At 36.3% G+C, this 18705-nt stretch overlaps 1 protein-coding gene across 5 annotated transcripts in view; it reads left to right on the top strand.

The window, feature by feature from the left end:
• Positions 1-17294, top strand: part of YTHDF3 (YTH N6-methyladenosine RNA binding protein F3) — a 42507-nt gene extending 25213 nt beyond the window's left edge. For all 5 annotated transcript variants that reach the window (XM_050802649.1, XM_050802648.1, XM_050802646.1 and 2 more), the window contains one exon: positions 14204-17294. In XM_050802649.1, coding sequence (XP_050658606.1) covers positions 14204-14227 — 24 coding nt within the window. In that variant the 3' untranslated portion in view covers positions 14228-17294. The remainder of the gene's footprint in view (positions 1-14203) is intronic.
• The last annotated feature ends 1411 nt before the right edge of the window (positions 17295-18705 follow it).

Genomic DNA, 18705 nt, shown 5'->3' with positions numbered 1-18705 from the left:
GTTCAAGACTACCCTGGGCAACATAGTGAGACTCTCTATTTACAAGAGAGAGTGTGTGTGTGTGTGTATGTGTGTGTCAAGGTCTCACTCCCATCACCCAGGCTGGAGTGCAGTGGTGTGATCATAAGTTCACTACAGCCTTGACTTCCCAGGCTCAAGTGATTCTTTTACCTCAGTCTCCCAAGTACCTGTGACTACAGGCATGCGCCACCACGCCCGTCTAATTTTTCCTTTGTTTAGTAGAGACAGGGTTTTGCCCTGTTGCCCAGGTTGGTTTAGAACTTACAGACTCAAGCGCTCTACGTGCCTTGGCCTCTCAAAGTTCTGGGATTACAGGCATGAATCACCACACCTGGCCTTTACAAAAAATTTAAAAATTAGCCAAGTGTGGTGTTAAGTGCCAGTATTCCCAACTACTTGGGAGGCTGAGTTTGGAGTATTGCTTGAGCCTGGGAAGTTGAAGCTGCAGTTAGCCATGATTGCACCACTGAACTCCAGCTTGGGCGACAGAAGTCTGTCTCTTAAAAAGAAAAAAAAAATTAAAGACTGAGCTTGGTGGCTCAACACCTGTAATCACAGCACTTTGGGAGGCCAAGGCGGGAGGATCACTTGAGGTCAGGAGTTTGAGACCAGCCTGGCCAACATGGTGAAACCCTGTCTCTACCAAAAATATAAAAATTAGTGAAGCGTGCTGGCAAGCACCTGTAATCCCAGCTCCTTGGAAGGCTGAGGCAGGAGAATCCCAGGAGGCGGAACCCAGGAGGCGGAAGTTGCAGTGAGTCGAGATTGTGCCACTGCACTCCATCCTGGGCTACAGAGCAAGACTCCATCTTAAAAAAAAAAAAAAAAAAAGAAAAGAAAAGAATAAAAAAGGACAAAGACAAAATTTTAAAAGCTTCCTGAGTAAAAGACAAATTACCTACAAAGAAAGGAGAATCAGACTGTCATCAGAATTCTATAGCCCTGGATACTCCAATTTAAAATCTTTATTTTTGGGTTGAGAGGGATGGAGAGGAGTGGTTTGTGGAATTTTACCTGTAACGATGAGTGTTTAATTATATCAGTGAGGTGGGTTGGAGAGGGTTGAGGGAGTAAAAGAAATATAGACTTAAAAAAAGAAATGTAGACTTAAAAGAGCTTAGCCACATGCTGTTCATGAAAACCATACTTAAAGTGTTTCAGCAGAATGAAAAAGAATTCAAGAAGGAACAACAGCCCGTAGCACCTGGTTATACTAGAACAAATATCTCTTAGCAGGGACCCTATGTGTATTTTATGTTACACAGGTTGACATTGTTTATAGAGGATCAGAACTTTTGGCCATCTCATCCTGCCTGCTTAATTGGTATTATCGTCCTTCACGCCTGACAATGTGGGCCCTTGGTTGGGAACCACTGACCTTGGAGAATTGAAGGAAGCTAAAAAGAAATAAAATTTCTAGATAGCCTTTGTCATATTGGAAGATAACCTCTGAAAGAGCAGGATTGACTTTGCTCTCTGCTGAATCCCTAGCACCTAGCAAAATGCTTAGCACACAGTAGATTTGAAGTAGACATTTGTTAAATGTGTAAATGCTTTGAAGAATCTCTTCCCATTTGCAAAGTATGAATGTCTGTAGGATTTTTTCTTTTTTATAGGTGTAATCGCTGTGTTACTTGATCAATGAAGTTATATAAAATGCTGTCTGTTGGTGTTTTTCATTTGTAGAAATGGACAGTAGAATATGAAAGATTTAATTATATTTAGAACAGAATGTTATGAGATGGACGAGTTTAAGGAAGAGTAAATCACTTATTTTCTAATCTTTCTGACAGTAGCATAATTCTTTAAAGATATATCAAGGAACAGTACCTTAAGCATATTGTTTCAAATCATAAGCATAGCCACTGGAATAATTAAAAATAGTGTGGCTTGTAGTATAGAAGTGGGATATACCGTATTCACTGTGATATGGTAAATTACTCATGTACAGTGGGAATCGATAGTGTCTGAATTGATAAGCAATTTTTGTATTAGTATGCTATTTAAATTCATAATGGCAACCCCTCAGAGGAACTGAATAATAGAAGGGAAAAGAAAAATAACTAATAAAAATCCTGAGTATATTTGTCCAGTATAAATTCAAATAATCTGCATAGCAGTAGAATCTACTTTTGACTATTGAGGTGATTCTTTCTTTTGATATTTTTCCATTGTTGTAGTGAATGTGAGTCATTTAAATCCCCCTATATTCCTTCGTTCTTGTAAATCTTCATTAATCAGGAAACATAATCTGAGACTATTTTTGGTTCAGTTGCTCTTTTAATTCCACATAGGAATAATTAGAGTTTTCAGTTGCCTATAACATTGAGATAAACTTTCAAATCATGGCATTATGTATCCCCCCGAAAGAGATGGAGCCCTGCAGTTTATGCAGAAATAAGCAAGGCATAATTATAATAAAATCTCTAGAATTTTCTGTGTATTTTAGTTCTTTATGCTGTTACGTAGTTGAGCATTTCTTTTTCTTTTTCTTTTTTTTTTTTTGAAACGGAGTCTCGCTCAGTCGCCCAGGCTGGAGTGCAGTGGCGCCATCTCAGCTCACTGCAAGCTCCGCCTCCCGGGTTCATGCCATTCTCCTGCCTCAGCCTCCCAAGTAGTTGGGACTACAGGCGCCTGCCACCACGCCCAGCTATTTTTTTGCTTTTTTAGTAGAGACGGGGTTTCACCCTGTTAGCCAGGATGGTCTCGATCTCCTGACCTTGTGATCCACCCGCCTCAGCCTCTGAAAGTGCTGGGATTACAGGCGTGAGCCACTGCGCCCGGCCTTCTTTTTCTTTTTTCTTTTTTTTTTTTTTTTTTTTTGGATACAGAGTCTTGCTCTGTCACCCAGGCTGGAGTACAGTGGCACAGTCTGGGCTCACTGCAGTCTCCATCTTTGGGATTCAAGCGATTCTCATGCCTCAGCCTCCCGAGTAGCCAGGACTACAGGTGTACGCCACCATGCCCGGCTAATTTTTGTATTTTTAGTAGAGATGGGGTTTCACCATGTTGGCCAGACTGGTCTCGAACTCCTGACCCTCAGGTCATCTGCCCACCTCGGCCTTCCAAGGTGCTGGGATTACAGACTTGAGCCACCATGCCTGGCCAAGTTGGGCATTTCTGAAGATTTAAGTTTTAGTGCCTGATACAATTTTTTTTCATATTTGGAATAACTTTGAAATGATGTTAGGTCTATCTTAGAGTACTCAACTTTGTGTTAACATAGAAGAAATTACTTCAAAAATAGTTATACCTGTGACAACAGCAAACATTTCCCTGGCGGTTTTTAATGATGTGGGTTGAAATCTATCCTATTACCCTTTGGTAAATTTTTCTATGGTTATAGTTCTCTGTTGCTGAAAAAGTTGATTGTAATTAACAGAAACAAATTTAATATGTAAAATCTACTTTTCCTTTGATCATCGTAAAATTTGAAGAATGTTTTCCTAGAAAGTGAAGTTGGGCCCAGGATGTAACACTTTTGAGACAATAAACTTTTATGTAACATATTTAATTAAATAATGTTACATATTTAATTAAATAATTACTTGATAAAAACATTGAGTGGTATTTTGAATAGTCAAGATGATTGAGTTTTTAGTTCAGTGTTACTCTATTCTGAACTTGGTAAATATTTTTTATGAGTTAGAATTGGAAAGGGGGTGCTTCAGTTAACATTATATTGATTTGTTTTTATTTTTTTCTCAGATTATTAATAGTGGTTATGTTTCAATGCGATAACTGTATCAAGTTAATCATAGATCTTTGGGAGATACTTCTTCCATACTGTAATTGTGAGGTAATTAAATTGGACAGAATTTCATTTATAGTCATTTCTTGGTATATACAGGGGATTACTCCAGGACCCTTGTGAATACCAAAATCTGCACATACTCAAGCTCTGCAGTTGCCTCTCCCTCCATATAGCCATGTTTTACATCCCTTGAATACTGCGTTTTTTATCTCTTTAGTTGAAATCATTATAAATGGACTCCTGCAGTTCAAACCAGTGTTTGTTAAAGGGTCAGCTGTGTTTCATTTATCTTTTTCTTCAGCAGTTACATAACCTGAATAGCACATATATTTAACCTTAGGTGGATATGAAATATCTTATGTTTCCACAAATAATTTAAATCATTAAATTATTCCGGTTTAATAGTTTATTTTAAATGTGACATGCAGTTTCTTAAAGTATGTGTGTCCAAGGAAAGAAAATATTTTTTCATGAATAGAAAGCTGTATTTACTGAAGATAAGAGTTATTCTTCCATAAGCGTCGTTTGAGGTGCTTAACTGACTTTACCTGTTTCTTGGAATGGCTTAAACATTTTTTTTAATTTATAAAAATCTGTTGGGTATTTTACCCTACTCATACATGAATACTGTTGAAGTTAGGGAAAGATATCACAGCTCCATTCTCTGTACTTTGGCCTTTGTTGTATTAAATGAGTAGGGATAGTGTTTGGTCTGTTGTGAATTGCTGTCTCAGTTACTTGTGACTGCCTAATAAATTTCTTCAAAACTCGTTGGCTTAAAACATACAGTTTACAGTTTTTGCATGTCAGAAATCTGGGCACAGCTTGTCTGGGCCCTCAGCCTTAGGGCCTCTCACAAGGCTGCAGTCAAGGATGGGCTTGAGGTCTCATTGTGAATACTCTGCTGATGAAAGATATGCGTCCAAACTCAGGTGGTTGTTGGCAGAATTCGGTTTCTCAAGGGTTGTTGGACTAAGATCCTCAGTTCCTGTTGGCTGTATGCCAGAGCCTGCCTATACTCTGTTCCTTGCCACATGGGACTTTCCCATAGGAGGCTTGCTTCATCAAAGCGAGCAAGCTGAGAGGGCAGTAGAGTAAGCTGAGGAGACAGTAGCTACCAGGACGGAAGTCACAGTCTTTTGTAACTTAATTACCGAAGTGACACCCTGTGGCCTCTGCTGAATTTTTTTCAAATTTTTAAAATTTTTAAATTTCTTTTAAAACTTAATTTTTAAATTTCTTTCATGTTTCTTTTTCTTTTCTTTTTTTTTTTCCTTATTCTTTAATTTGAGATACTGGGGATTGAACCCCTGCTGAAATCTATTGATTAGAAGCAATTCATTCATTGGGTCCAGGCCACACTCGGGGGAGGGGATTTATAAGGGTGCGAATACCTGGATGCAGAGACCATTGTGGTACTGCCTGCCACAACTCTTGAACCTTTTAATGGGTGGACCATATGGTTACATCAAATCGTGCTACCTGATTTGAATTTGTGGTGGTCTGGCAGTGTTTGTTATGATTATCAGGTCTTCAAATTTTTATTTGTAAACCAAAAAATTAGATTAAAGCCTTATTCAATTTAAAACATGTTATCTTTATTCCTAGCAAATACAATTTTGATTGGGAGTTTCAGGGTGTCAAGGTGAATTTTTAGGATGGGCCTTGAATGATAATATGTAGGATTTCATAATAAAGTCAAGACAGGCATTCAGAGCCTAGGGTATTGTGATATGTTGAAGTAATCTAAAATAGTTAAAACTTAGGGAGGGGAGGCAGTACAGAAAAAGGGATTAAGTTGGAAAGATAAATCACAAGTTGAAGACATTTTATTCAGCAGGCATTTTTGAACATGCTAGACACTTTAAGGGATAGAGCTCGTTAAGAAAATTTCTGTCTTCAAGGAGCTAAAGTCTGATAGTATTGAGGAGTCATTTTTAAAATTTTTAAGCAAGGAAGTTACATACAAATTAGGTATGTTGAAGTGTCACTCTAGAAATATCTAAGTCTTCAATCAAACAAGGATTGCAAAAAATGAGAGAAATATCTAAGCCATTGCATGTATTTATGTAGAGATTTACAGCCAGGTGTGGTGGCTCATGCCTGTGATCCCAGGATTTTGGGAAAGTGAGGCAGGAGGTTTGCTTGAGGCCAGGAGTTCGAGACCACACTGGCCATCGTAGACCCTGTCTCTATATTTAGAATAAAAAATAAAGGTTTATATTATGTTTTCAATTACATAGGAAATTATGTGAATGCCAGTAAAACCTTTACTACTATTTCTTCATTTCGTTAACAGCATAAGTAACATTGTATGCATAAAATTGTACTTATAGTTGGTCTCTAGTTAATAAATATAATTTACCAGATGTTGAGTTAATCATTTTCATTGTAGAGAATCCTCACCAAACTTTACATTGCACTCTAATTTCTGAGTGAAATTGACTTCACTGTTTTTGGCAGAAAATTCTGAATTTATTGAAAGATGATTCAGCTCTGGTATTGTCTGCATTTGACACGCTTGATATACTTAAACTATTAGTGAACAATTCTGCATGTGAAAGACGGTCTAGAATATAATAATTATTTTTATTTTATCAAAAAGAGCCCAAAGTTTGGCATCCCAAATAGAATTGCATATGCATTCCTTTGCTTGGCTTTAAGAGCCTCTGTTACCAGATCTTTTTTCCTGAGATTTCTTCCAGCACACATCTTGTGTTCTAATCAACCTGTGTCATCATGTATTTAGATCCTGCAAGTTCTTTTCTTAACTGTGTTCCCTCATTCAACAGATAAATAATAAAGGGTACTGTAAACCACCAAAGATAAATAACCCTTTGTAGAACTCAGTCTACTTAGGAAGCCAAATGTTTATTTCCTCTCTGGAGAATTTTGCAATGCTAGAGCCTCATTAAAATGTAAATGTAAGTTGAAGAAATCTGAAGAGTTGATTTCCAAAACAGAACATCTCCATCCCCAAAACATAATCATTTTCCTTTCCCCTGATAATTGTATAGTTTTGAAATTAGTTTTAGAGTGCGGAATTGGTTTGTTTCCTTTACAATTTTGTCCTTTGCTTTTTTAATGCCAGAGGATCCATCCTGTTCTTGGGACAGTGCATGCTAGAAGCATATCTAAGTATTATAGCACTTTAAAGGTGGACATATGTGCAGGCTTTGAGCAGCTGGGGTTTTATCCATCTGCTACTGCCCTTGTTCTACTCTTTTTTTTTTTTTTTTTTTGAGAGGGAGTCTCGCTCTTGTTGCCCAGGCTGGAGTGCCATAGCGTAATCTTGGCTCACTGCAACCTCCACCTCCTGGGTTCAAGTGATTCTCCTGCCCCAGCCTCCCGAGTAGCTGGGTTTACAGGTGCCCGCCACCACACCCAGCTGATATTTTGTATTTTTATAGAGACAGGGTTTTGACATGTTTGTCAGGCTGGTCTCAAACCCCTGACCTCAGGTGATCCACCCGCCTCAGCTTCCCAAAGTGCTGAGATTACAGGCATGAGCCACCGCAGCTGGCCCTTGTTCTACTCTTTAGCATGAATTTTTTTAAACCTATCAGCCACCTATGCAGATTTCATTCCTGGTAAGTCATTAATTTTCCTAAATAATTGAATCTATTAGATGTTTTAATTTCATTGTTCGTTTATGAACGTCGTCTTTTCTTGAAACACGCACACTGTGATTTTTATTCTTAATTTTAAAATGCAGTCTGCTGGGCACGGTGGCTCACGCCTGTAATCCTATCACTTTGGAAGGCCAAGGCACACGGATCACCTGAGGTCAGGAGTTCTAGACCAGCCTGGCCAACATGGTGAAAACCTGTCTTTACTAAAAATACAAAAATTAACTGGGCGTGGTGGCAGAAGCCTGTAATCCCAGCTACTCGAGAGGCTTGAGACACGAGAATTGCTTGAACCTGGGAGGCGGAAGTTGTAGTGAGCCGAGATTGTGCCACCGCACTCCAGCCTGGGTGACGAGCGAAACTCCGTCTCAAAAAAAAAAAAAAAAAATGCAGTCTGATATATTCCCTGGCTTTAACTTTTGGGTGAAATTTCAGTAACACTTTTATCCTCATAAACAATAAGGATAAGCAGGGCAACCATTGAAATAGTAATACCTTATAGAATATATATACACACACACACATATTTCTGCAATAGGGTATTTGTTATTTGGTAGTTGTATGCAAGTTGTAGTTTACTAAATTTAGTGATTTTTTAAAACTTTATTTCAAAATAATTTTAGATTTACAGAAATGTTTCAGAGATTACAGGGAATTTCTGTATATTCTTTATTCATTTTCCCTAATATTAACACAGAATCATAGTACATTTATTTAAATTAAGAAATGAACATTGGTACAATATTAACTAAATTACAGAGATTTTCCACATTTTCCCAGTTTTCTCACTGATGTCGTTTTCTTTTTCAAGATCTAGTCTGGACACTAACATTGATTACATTTAGTTGTCATGTCTCCTTACTCTCCTCTAAGCTGTTATAGTTTCTCCATCTTGCTTTGTTTACCATTACATTTTTAAGGAGTACTTGTCAGGTATTTTGTAAGATATCCCTCAATTTCTGTTTGGCTGATATTTTCTCATGATTAGACTAGGACTTATGGATTTTTAAGAAGTATACCACAGAAGTGATGTATCCTCTTCATCTCATCATATATCTTATTACTAGCGATCTTAACTTCGATTGGTTAAAGTAGTGTCTGCTAGGTTTCTCCACCATAAAATGTTCTGTTTTCTCCTTTGTGTACCCTAGAGGCAAGTCATGCACTGTGCAGTCTACACTTGAGGAAATCAGGCCCCACCCACCGCAAAGAGGAATATCAGACTTTGTGACATTTTTTGTTGTTTATCACCCTTCTGTTTGTTCTTTTTTCTGCTTCTGGAATATTCATTTTTGTCTTGGATCTGTCTTCTCATTTTTTTTTTTTTTTTTTTTGTGCTTTCCATTTCTTTATTCTTGCTCTGTGATGTGAGATATTTCTTGGATTTAATATTCTACTCCACAAATGAAGCAGTGACCATTTCTCCCTTAATTAATCTACTGAATTTTTCAATTTGAAAATCAAGATTCTAAGCTACAAAATTGTTTTTATGTTTGTTGCTTTTTTTTGAGATGGAGTTTTGCTCTTGTTGTCCAGGCTGGAGTGCAATGGCGTGATCTTGGCTCAGCGCAACCTCCACCTCCTGGCCAGGGTCAAGCGATTCTCCTGCCTCAGCCTCCCCAGTAACTGGGATTACAGGCATGTGCCACCACGCCCAGCTAATTTTTTGTTACTTAGTAGAGATGACGTTTCTCCATGTTGGTCAGGATGGTCTCGAACTCCTGACCTCAGGTGATCTGCCCACCTCGGCCTCCCAAAGTGTTGGGATTACAGGCGTGAGCCACTGCTCCTAGCTTGTTCGTTGCATTTCATATCAAGTAATATGATTGCTTTTTCTCTTTTTCAGATATTCACTGCCCTTCTTCAGCAGTTCTGTTTTATTGTTATTTATGTTCTCAGTGTTTATTCTTCTTTTCCTTTTGAATGCGATGGCCTTTTAGATACACAGTTACTTTTTCCCTTGTGGCTCATTTAGACTCAGTTCTGGTTACTGAAATATTGCTAATGGTGATAAACCTACAGAAGATTACAAGGAGAATAAGTCATTTATCTGTCTTGTCTTGTTAAGGGCATGCGGTAGGCTCCTCTTAGGACATTGAAGAAAGTCTTGGTTTTCAGGCTGTTTCCTGGTTTGAAGTCTAGGGAAGTCTTAGCTCCTTTGTTAACCTCTGTGAAAAAGACAGGAGTTCTCAGTAAACTTCCTTCCGGGCTCATTTCCATGTGACAAATTCCAGTCTTTGCTCTAGGATCCTTTGCTGGTCTCCAGTGTATTTGCTTAGTTCACAGTGGGGAAGAAGCCCGGTACCACTTAGTTTTTCCTCAAGAGATTCAGCCCTTAAATTTCAGAATCTGTCCACAGTGTCTTTTTCTAAAGTATAACTAGGGGCTTAGTCCTTCTCCGGGTATATGGGATCGTGGCTGTTTTTGTGTAATTCAGGTTTCCTTTATCCCCAAGTTACTTTCCAACAACATACCAGTACATGTAATTATGATGTTAACTATGTAATACCTCATTTTATAATAACATCAAAAGTTAATGATATCACTGATAGCTCATAATTTCTTTCTTTCTTTTTCTTTTTCTTTCTTTCTTTCTTTCTTTTTTTTTGAGACGGAGTCTGGCTCTGTTTCCCTGACTGGAGTGCAGTGGTGCAATCTTGGCTCACTGCAGCCTTCACCTTGTGGGTTCAAGCAATTCACCTGCTTCAGCCTCCTGAGTAGCTGGGATTACAGGTGTATGCCACCACGCCTGGCTGATTATGTATTTTTAGTAAAGACAGGGTTTCCCCATGTTGGCCAGGCGGGTCTTGAACTCTTGACCTCAGGTGATCCACCTGCCTCAGCCTCTCAGTGTGTGGTATTACAGGCCTGAGCCACTGCACCTGGCCGCTCATCGTTTCTTAGTCTCACGCTTCTAGTGGTCTGTAGCTGATAGTATGCCCATAGATATTGTGTTAAAATATTTTAATAGTAACACTATCAGACACAGTCCATCTTGCTAATATAAATGTGGGGTTTTTTTGGTCTTAAAGCAGAGGTTTTTAAAAAATGGATCATAAACTTTGGGAGGACTTGAGTTCAGTTGATGGATTTTTACCATGCTCTGTGGACTTTCAAATTTGTATTCCACCTGGACCTTTTTCTCCTGTCTGCTACTCATGTATCCAGTTGCCTATTTGACATCTTTATTTAGTTGTCTCATAAGCAGCCTAAATTTACTGTAACTCCTGTTTGTTTGTTTTTTCTTTTTTTGAGACGGAGTTTCACTCTTTTTGGCCAGGCTGGAGTACAGTGGCGCGATCTTGACTCACCGCAACCTCTGCCTCCTGGGTTCAAGTGATTCTCCTACCTCAGCCTCCTGAGTAGCTGGGATTACAGACATGTGCCACCACAGCCAGCTAATTTTGTGTTTTCAGTAGAGATGGGATTGTTCAGGCTGGTCTCGAACTCCTGACCTCAGGTGATCCGCCTGCCACAGCCTCCCAAAGTGCTGGGATTACAGGTGTGAGCCCCCGTGCGCGGCCATAACTCCTGTTCTTTTGCCTGCTCCAAACTTTATTCATCTTAGTAGAGGAGATGGTATGATACCACTCTCCTTTCAGTTGCTTAGGCCAAAAGTTCTGGGCTCATACTTGATACTTCTTTCTAACCCCTGATCTAATCCATCAGTAAGTCCTGTTGACGTTACTTTCAAATATATACTGAATCCATGCACTTCTTAGTAACTCCATCTTTTTAAAGTTGTTTTTTTTTTTTCTTTAACATTCAGATTTATTGGCATATTAGCATGATTAACATTTTCATTTACTAATAATACTAAGTGTTCATATCTAGACTTCATTTTTTAAAAATCAGTAATTTCAGAGACTTTTCTGTTTTTTTTTTTCCCCCCCCTCTAGAACGTCAGCTTTTAATTTTGTTTCTCTTTTCTAATTTCCATTATGATGTTTTGGAGACTGTTAGAACTGTGTTTTAGAAGTACCAAACATGATTTTTTTTCCTTGTTATCTGTTTTATTTCCAAAATTGATGTCAGAAAATGTGATCTGTATGATACTAATTCTTTGACATTTATTAAGATTCACTGGATAGTAGTTCATTGTATACCTTAGTAAAATATGTACCTTGTAATTATTTGTCTCAGTTTTCTGTATTCTGTATACTTAATCTATATTTTTACTAATGTGTAAATGTGTTAAGTTCTCCTGCTCTCTTAGAAATTTGTCAGCTTCTCTTTGTACTTGACAACTTACTAATATATTTAAAATTGTAGTTCTAGTTTAGTATTGTTACAGCTTTTCAAAAACTGTTATGTAGCATGTGGTGACCATTGTGTCTCCAACAGTGGTTTTGACTTTAAGTCCACTGTCTGTTATTAGTATAGTTGTATGAGTATTCATTTGCTTTGTGTTATTATATGTCTCTATTAGTCTTAACTTCTCTTTCCTTGTGTGTTAGGTTTATTTCTTATAAATTATGTATAATGGGATTTTAAAGTTTTCTTAGCTGGTATCTGGTGGTTTCATTGATGGGCCTACATTTATTGTGACTCCTAGTTTAAATGATACAAATGTTTATTTCTACCCTCTTGTGCTTTCTAATCTAGATTTTTTTGAAACTCATTCTTCCTTTTCTGTCCTTTTGGGGTATTTTCTTTGTTCTCCCCTTGTCCATTGAGTTGGGAGTTATGCATTTTATATATAGATAGATATATATGTAATCTGTATATTTTAGTGATTCATGTAAAGTACATAGTTGATTACAATTCAAACTGAAACAGCATAACATGTGGTCCTCATTGTTATAACTGATCATCTTACTGGCATTAAACTACTCTTTGTCTAACTTATCCTTAAGAAAAGTTGCATTTTTTTCCTGTAGTTTCTAGGACTCTTCATGGAGTTGAGAAATTTCTCTCAAGTTTTGATCAGTTATTTTATGGGGAGAATGAGCAGATTGCCGTTATATCTTTTTACTTAATCTCTCTATGTATTTCGTATCTAGCTTATTAGAGTATGCTTCCAAATTTCTCATCTAAAGCTATTTGTTTCCTTTAGCAGTGAATTAAACTTTATGTTTCAACTGGTTTGTGAAAAGTTGTAGGACCTTTGTAAAATTAGACTACAGCTTCATGGTACCAAATCCTTGTTTTATCTTTTCTTCCTTTGCTGATATTGTGGGATTTTTGTTTTTGCTTACTCTTTTGAAATGTACTTAATCTAGCTAGCTGTGTCTGTTTTTGTTATTTTAGTCTTCCATTTCAGTGTATCTCACCGATACTCGTTAGTCTATGAAATAGTTTCATTTATAGTTATGTAGTAGGACATTTCTTTTATTAGCTTTATGTGTGAAATAATGCTCTGCAAATTCCAGGAATGTATTAAAATAAAAAAGAAAGGACTTTTAGTAACAAACAGCTGAGGTTCTCTTTGAAATTTACAATACAGTTTTCAGGGGATGGAAAACTAAATTGACCACTTGCAAAATATGATTTGTATTTGTTACAGTACATTTTATTTTTACTCATGCAAAAATAAAATGAGAGTAGCAAAAGCAAAGTGAGAGTCTCATAATGTGTTAAACACCAGTGGTTTTCAAAGTACAGTTTCTGGACCAGCAGTCCAGAATCACCTGTGAACTTGTTAGAAATTCAGATTCTCAGGTTCCATGTCAGACCTCTGGGGCCCAGACGTGCCATCCAGGTAGGTGACTCTGATACTTGTTTTAGAACCACTAAGTTACACATTAAAACAAGGTTGTACAAACTACTTGATGTGTTCAGTTGATAGGCATGTACAATGCTAGTCATTTTTTCATCAGAAATATTAAAAATATTTGATTACTAATAAACGTTATTTGACTCAGTTTAACTTTTGTTCAAGTAGTTTTTGCTTTTTAAAATAGGAATTATAATTTTTCTCCCAATTATGTTATAAGCCAGCATTCAACTGAATTTGTCTAACACTCATCTTTTTTTTTTTTTTTTTGTTGAGATGGAGTTTTGCTCTTGTTGCCCAGCCTGGAGTGCAACGGTGCGATCTCGGCTCATGGCCACCTCCGCCTCCTGGGTTCAAACGATTTTCCTGCCTCAGCCTCCCCAGTAGCTGGGATTACAGGCATCTGCTACCATGCCCAGCTAATTTTTATATTTTTAGTAGAGACATGTTGATCAGGCTGATCTCGAACTCCTGACCTCAGGTGATCCACCTGTCTCGGCCTCCCAAAGTGCTGGGATTATACGCATGAGCCACGCGCCTGGCCTCGTTTTACTTTCTAATGCGAAAAGTTATAGTGTGCTGAAAGAGAGAGTGTAAGATATGGAGGAAATTTGTGATTTAAAGTTTTTTTATTAATCTGAAATCTTCATTGAATGCAATTGTACTGCAGTTTAATGCAACTTTTAACCTTTTTCTCCTACCCCTACCTCAACCAATAGCTTTTAGTCTGACACCTCAAGATCAAAAACTCATTGAAAGGTTATAAAGACGTTATTATATTCTCATCATAAACAAACAATAGGGATGTGGAGAGGATCTATACTCTCCTGAAATAGGTCTTTGTGTTTGGGAGTTCTTTATTTAAAATGTTTTGTGTTCTGTGTTTGGGAGTTCTTTATTTAAAATGTTTTGTGGTAATTATCTCACTATGGTATATAGAGGTAATTATCAGTTGTTTTTAATTACTTGAATTAGTACTTGAACTTTATGTGGAGATGATTTACATTATATGTGCATATAGTTTAAATCTTTAAATAATGAGAGTTTTTCATTGTAATTCTTTGTGTTTTTTTTTTTTTTCAGGAGAGAAATAGAAACAAACAATAACCATATGAAGATGTCCTGTTAAATTTTCAACACTAACGATGTAGACTCTGGAAATGCCTAAAAGAAGACGTTATTAAAGCTTTTTTTCTGCTTAAGGTGACATCTTTGAACACTTTAACACAAAGTTGACTCTTCTCGTAATGGTTTTCATCAGCGCATCTGCCCTTATACTCTCACCAAACACACTTGAGAACTGTAACTTCGTCAAGCACTTTCTGTCCTGAAGCTTTTACCAGTATCTGCTGTCTTTTGTAATTATGCATCCTAGCTAAGGCACAGAAGACTGAATGAATGCAAGGATTCATTAACTCTTTGAATTTGTTAAATACTAACAGTTAACCATTAGAAGTGGTTCAATGATGTAAGAGTCACACTGCTTCAACTTTTTCTTTGTTGTAGTTTTTAAATTGTCGATTTTTAGCTATTTGACAGATTAAAAGCAAAATAATCATGCCATATTTAGTCCTGGAGTTCAAGTCTAAATGTTTATGTGAAAAATTATTGTAGTAAACTTTTAATATGGCAAAGCAACCTTAAGCTCTATTTTAGCCAAATGAAACATAATCTGAAATTATATTAGAACATTTCCCTTGTCTTCAAACTGTTTGGTGTAACAGAATATTGATATGCAGCTTGGTGGATTTCACCAGTTAATGCACATTCTTCTTCCCTCCTCCCCCCATTAATATGTATACTGAAAAATGTGCATTTGTCTGAGGAATTATTTTGTTTGCTACCACTTAATGAATCTCAAAATTTTGAGTAAATGTACCTCAGTCTAATCAGACTTTTTATGACCTTTATAACTACATTTAAAACCCTTAATTCCTATTTCTGGGTGTTTGCGAGCCTGATTGCTATCATGAAGTAAAAATTTATTACTCTAGGTATTCACTAGCTAAATAAACATAGTTCTTGTTTAGCAAGCATATATTGTTCCTCAGCTCTTTTCTCCAGCTTTTGCAGTGTCCTGGCATCCTTAAAATACTTTGAAAATATGGCCTTGATCCATGGATTAAATCAGTATCTAAGTGAATGTGTTGATGTTTTATTGATCAGCTCTATATCAGTGGGAATACAGCATATATCTGGATATTCTTATAGTTATCTTTTTAACATCTTATTTTTTTCATTAATTACATATCAACATTAATTTTGTATCTTGAAGCAAATTGATTTTGTATAATTAAATGTGTCAAGCATCTGTATTAATTGATTTGATGGCATAAGGTTATGAAAATAATGTACTGCCCCATGTATTACCGTTCCAAAAGGAGAAAGCTATGTAGAAAGATACATTAAGGGTGAAAATAGCAATACAGTATATTTGAATACCTTGATGTTTTTGCATTACTTCATTTATGTTTACATCATGTTTAGAAATGTTTGCATTTACTATGGTCTTTGGTCACTTCAGCTCAAAAACCTAGTGATGGATATTTCTTTGAGGCTTTCATTTATATAATTTTGTTTCGTACAATGTTTTTTTAAAATGTGCAAATACTGTATTCAAGTGAAAACAGTATTTGTAGATAACCATAGCTACTACACAGTTCTTTGGTAGTCCCAGTGTAGTTATATCAGTGTTTACTGAAGGGAACATCAAAATATTAATGGTATATTATAAAATAAAGACTTTCTTAAAGGAAAATTGCACCTATTTTACCTTTTTAAGAGTAAGCCATGAAATCTTGTAACATGTCTCTTAACTATTTATAATGAAAAGTGGCATTTGGGTATAGTCACCACAGCAATGTTCTACATCCCTAAGATTACATAGGTAGGACATGTCAAAGATGACTGTTGTCATTCTGGAGGTCCTATTAGAGAATATTATAAAAGGGTGACCTTGTAGGAAGGATCTGAGTCCTCCCCCTGAGGTTCTCTTTTTCTTGGTGCTTTATTAGCAACTCTGGATATTTTTATAAAACTAGTTACATTATAAACGGTTTCAAACATGTTTAATTTACATTAGGTTTTTATGTAAGAGTGTCATGGAAGCACTCAGCAAGCAGGCTGATTGCAATAGACTCAGACATGTGAATAAGTGTAAGTGAGAGTCTATTCATGGTGAGGAGTACATCCCAGTGCCTTTAACCTGGATTTCTAATCTTAAGTGAAATGGGTGCAGCATTCCTTTGGAAAAAAAAAACTTTTTATTTTCAAGTGATAATTTTGTGTTTTTCTCATATAAGTTTTCTCCAGAGCACCCACCTTCTCTTCCTTCTTGGTCTGTCATTATATTGCAAAATATTTTTCCTCTAAATGAAATTATTACAGGTTGTCTCAAGTACAACCAGCTGAATGTCTCTTAACTGTGGGGACCAAAAGGGAGAGAGCCTGGGGTCTACAAAAGGAGACACATCATCAAATGTTTGAATGATCACAAATTAAGACATTATCAGCCCAGTAAATTTCTTGCTTAATGTTTTTCCAAGTTCTGGCTTGAATATTTCTTATTAAAGTTATCTTATGTGGGTATTTTATTTTGAAAGGTATTATAGTTTGTATATTTAACAGTAAGGAGGAAACTGTAACCAAAATTAGTATTTCTCTATACATATTGGTACTTGAAGATTCCTTTCAAAAGAAATCCAGCCTTTTCCTAATTTTAGTTCTTAATTTCTCTTTTTAATTTAAGTGATCTTTCTAATTCGAAAGCTGTGTTCTTTTTGAATACCATGCATGGGGGTTAAGCTGATGTTAAAACAGTTTGCAATAAAAAAAGAATCAGCTTAAGTTATTTAATCATTTCAAGTGCATTCTGCATCCTTTAAAAATAAGTTTAAGAAATTTAAGAGAATTGTGTTTTCATTAAGTTTTGCATATCTTTTGTTATGCCATGTAAATTCCCTTTTTCGTATGATTAAAGGAAGGTTATGATAAAATGATTAGTTCATTTACATTCACTTGTAGCAATTACATGAGAATTTGAATTTTGTCGTGTTTGGGTTTGTTCATTCCTGTGAATGATGGTACAGTTAGGTGAGATTTTCTGTTATGGTACCCAAACTCACCATTTGGTCCTCTTTAATCTTTGAGGGTTTCAATAAAAATTGTTCACTCATATCTGTGTTCTTTCCATTTTATCTTCATGAGTATGTATTGCTTGCCAGAAAATGTAACATTTTTGCCTACTCTTACGGATTTCCTGATATATTTTTCACGTACAAATAGATTATATCACTCCTTCTAGTTGACTATTTAAATGAAGTAGAGGAATTAAACAGATTAATACTACGCTTAGAGCAAAAGAGAAAGAGAAGGCGTGTTTGTTTTTTGTAGCAGGAGGAAATAGTGGCAGCAGCGAATAATCCTAACGCCCCACTCTTGGTACCAAGGAATGCTTTTCTGACATTGTCTGCATTACCTCTTGGGATTGATAGTTTATGTCGATAAGATCATGGTGTCTCCAGATGATGCACTCATTATTGCTAGGCTCTCTAAGGTATTTGTTCAGATAGGAAAATTACAGAATTGTTTTGTGTTGTCAAAACCAGCAGGCTACATATAACACTACTGGTCTGTGACCCAGGCACAAGCTTAAAGAGTCGCTCCAGGTGCCTACATTGCAGCAGCATCAGAATCCTCCTTTTTATTACTGGTCATCTAGAGAGAGCAAGGGTGTATGTCTCGTCAGCATATTAAAATTGAGGACAGTCAATCATAGTTAGGGCCTAATTTAGCTTGGCTTTATCTTGCTTGGTGATACTGGATTTAGTCATTCTAGTCTATGAACCAACATATTCTTGCAGTCAGAAGTTAACTGACCAAAGTTGCTATCTTTCTAATCACAGTACTTGCCATTGCATAATCTTGATGTATTCTTTCCTCATTTCTCTTGGTGCAATAGTGAGAAAAAGAACTGTCTCTCTCTCTCTATATATGTGTGTGTGTGTGTATATGTGTGTATATATATGTATATATAACCCATAAGTAATGGCAGTTTAAATGTGATTTATTTGTAAATAGTGCACCAAATTCAGAATTTATCACCTTTATAATTTTAGTTACCTGTATAACGCTAGGACTAAATGTAAATGAAAAATTGTTTTTGTAAAGCTTACTGTTTAAGGAAGGTTATAAATGCAGGGTTAATAACGCTGGAAGATTCCCCACTTCTTCTGCCACCATACTTTTTCCTTCATAGAACACACTTAAAGATTTAGATATTAGAATGTTACTTAAAACAGTGTTAGATAATTCTAAGAGACCAATCTATAACCAGAATGAGATTACTGTCTAGGGGAAGATTTCAGTATTGAGAGTTGTAAGACCAGACCTAGTTATTTCCAACTAGTAGGCTTGACACTGATCAAATATTTCTTTTATTGTAAGTGTCCATATTAATAAAATCAGAAGGTTGGAGTAGAAGGCATCTCAAGTTCCTTGCAGTTCTAATATTTTATAATTTATGATTTAAATAGGTAGCTTTGTAGGCTGTGCTTTATTCTAGCAATGGTGAATGGGTTTTTTTG

The sequence above is a fragment of the Macaca thibetana genome, chromosome 8, assembly GCF_024542745.1.
Source record: "Macaca thibetana thibetana isolate TM-01 chromosome 8, ASM2454274v1, whole genome shotgun sequence".
NCBI lineage: Eukaryota > Metazoa > Chordata > Mammalia > Primates > Cercopithecidae > Macaca > Macaca thibetana.
Note: the sequence above shows the minus strand (reverse complement) of the source record. Positions and strands in the feature narration are given on the sequence as shown.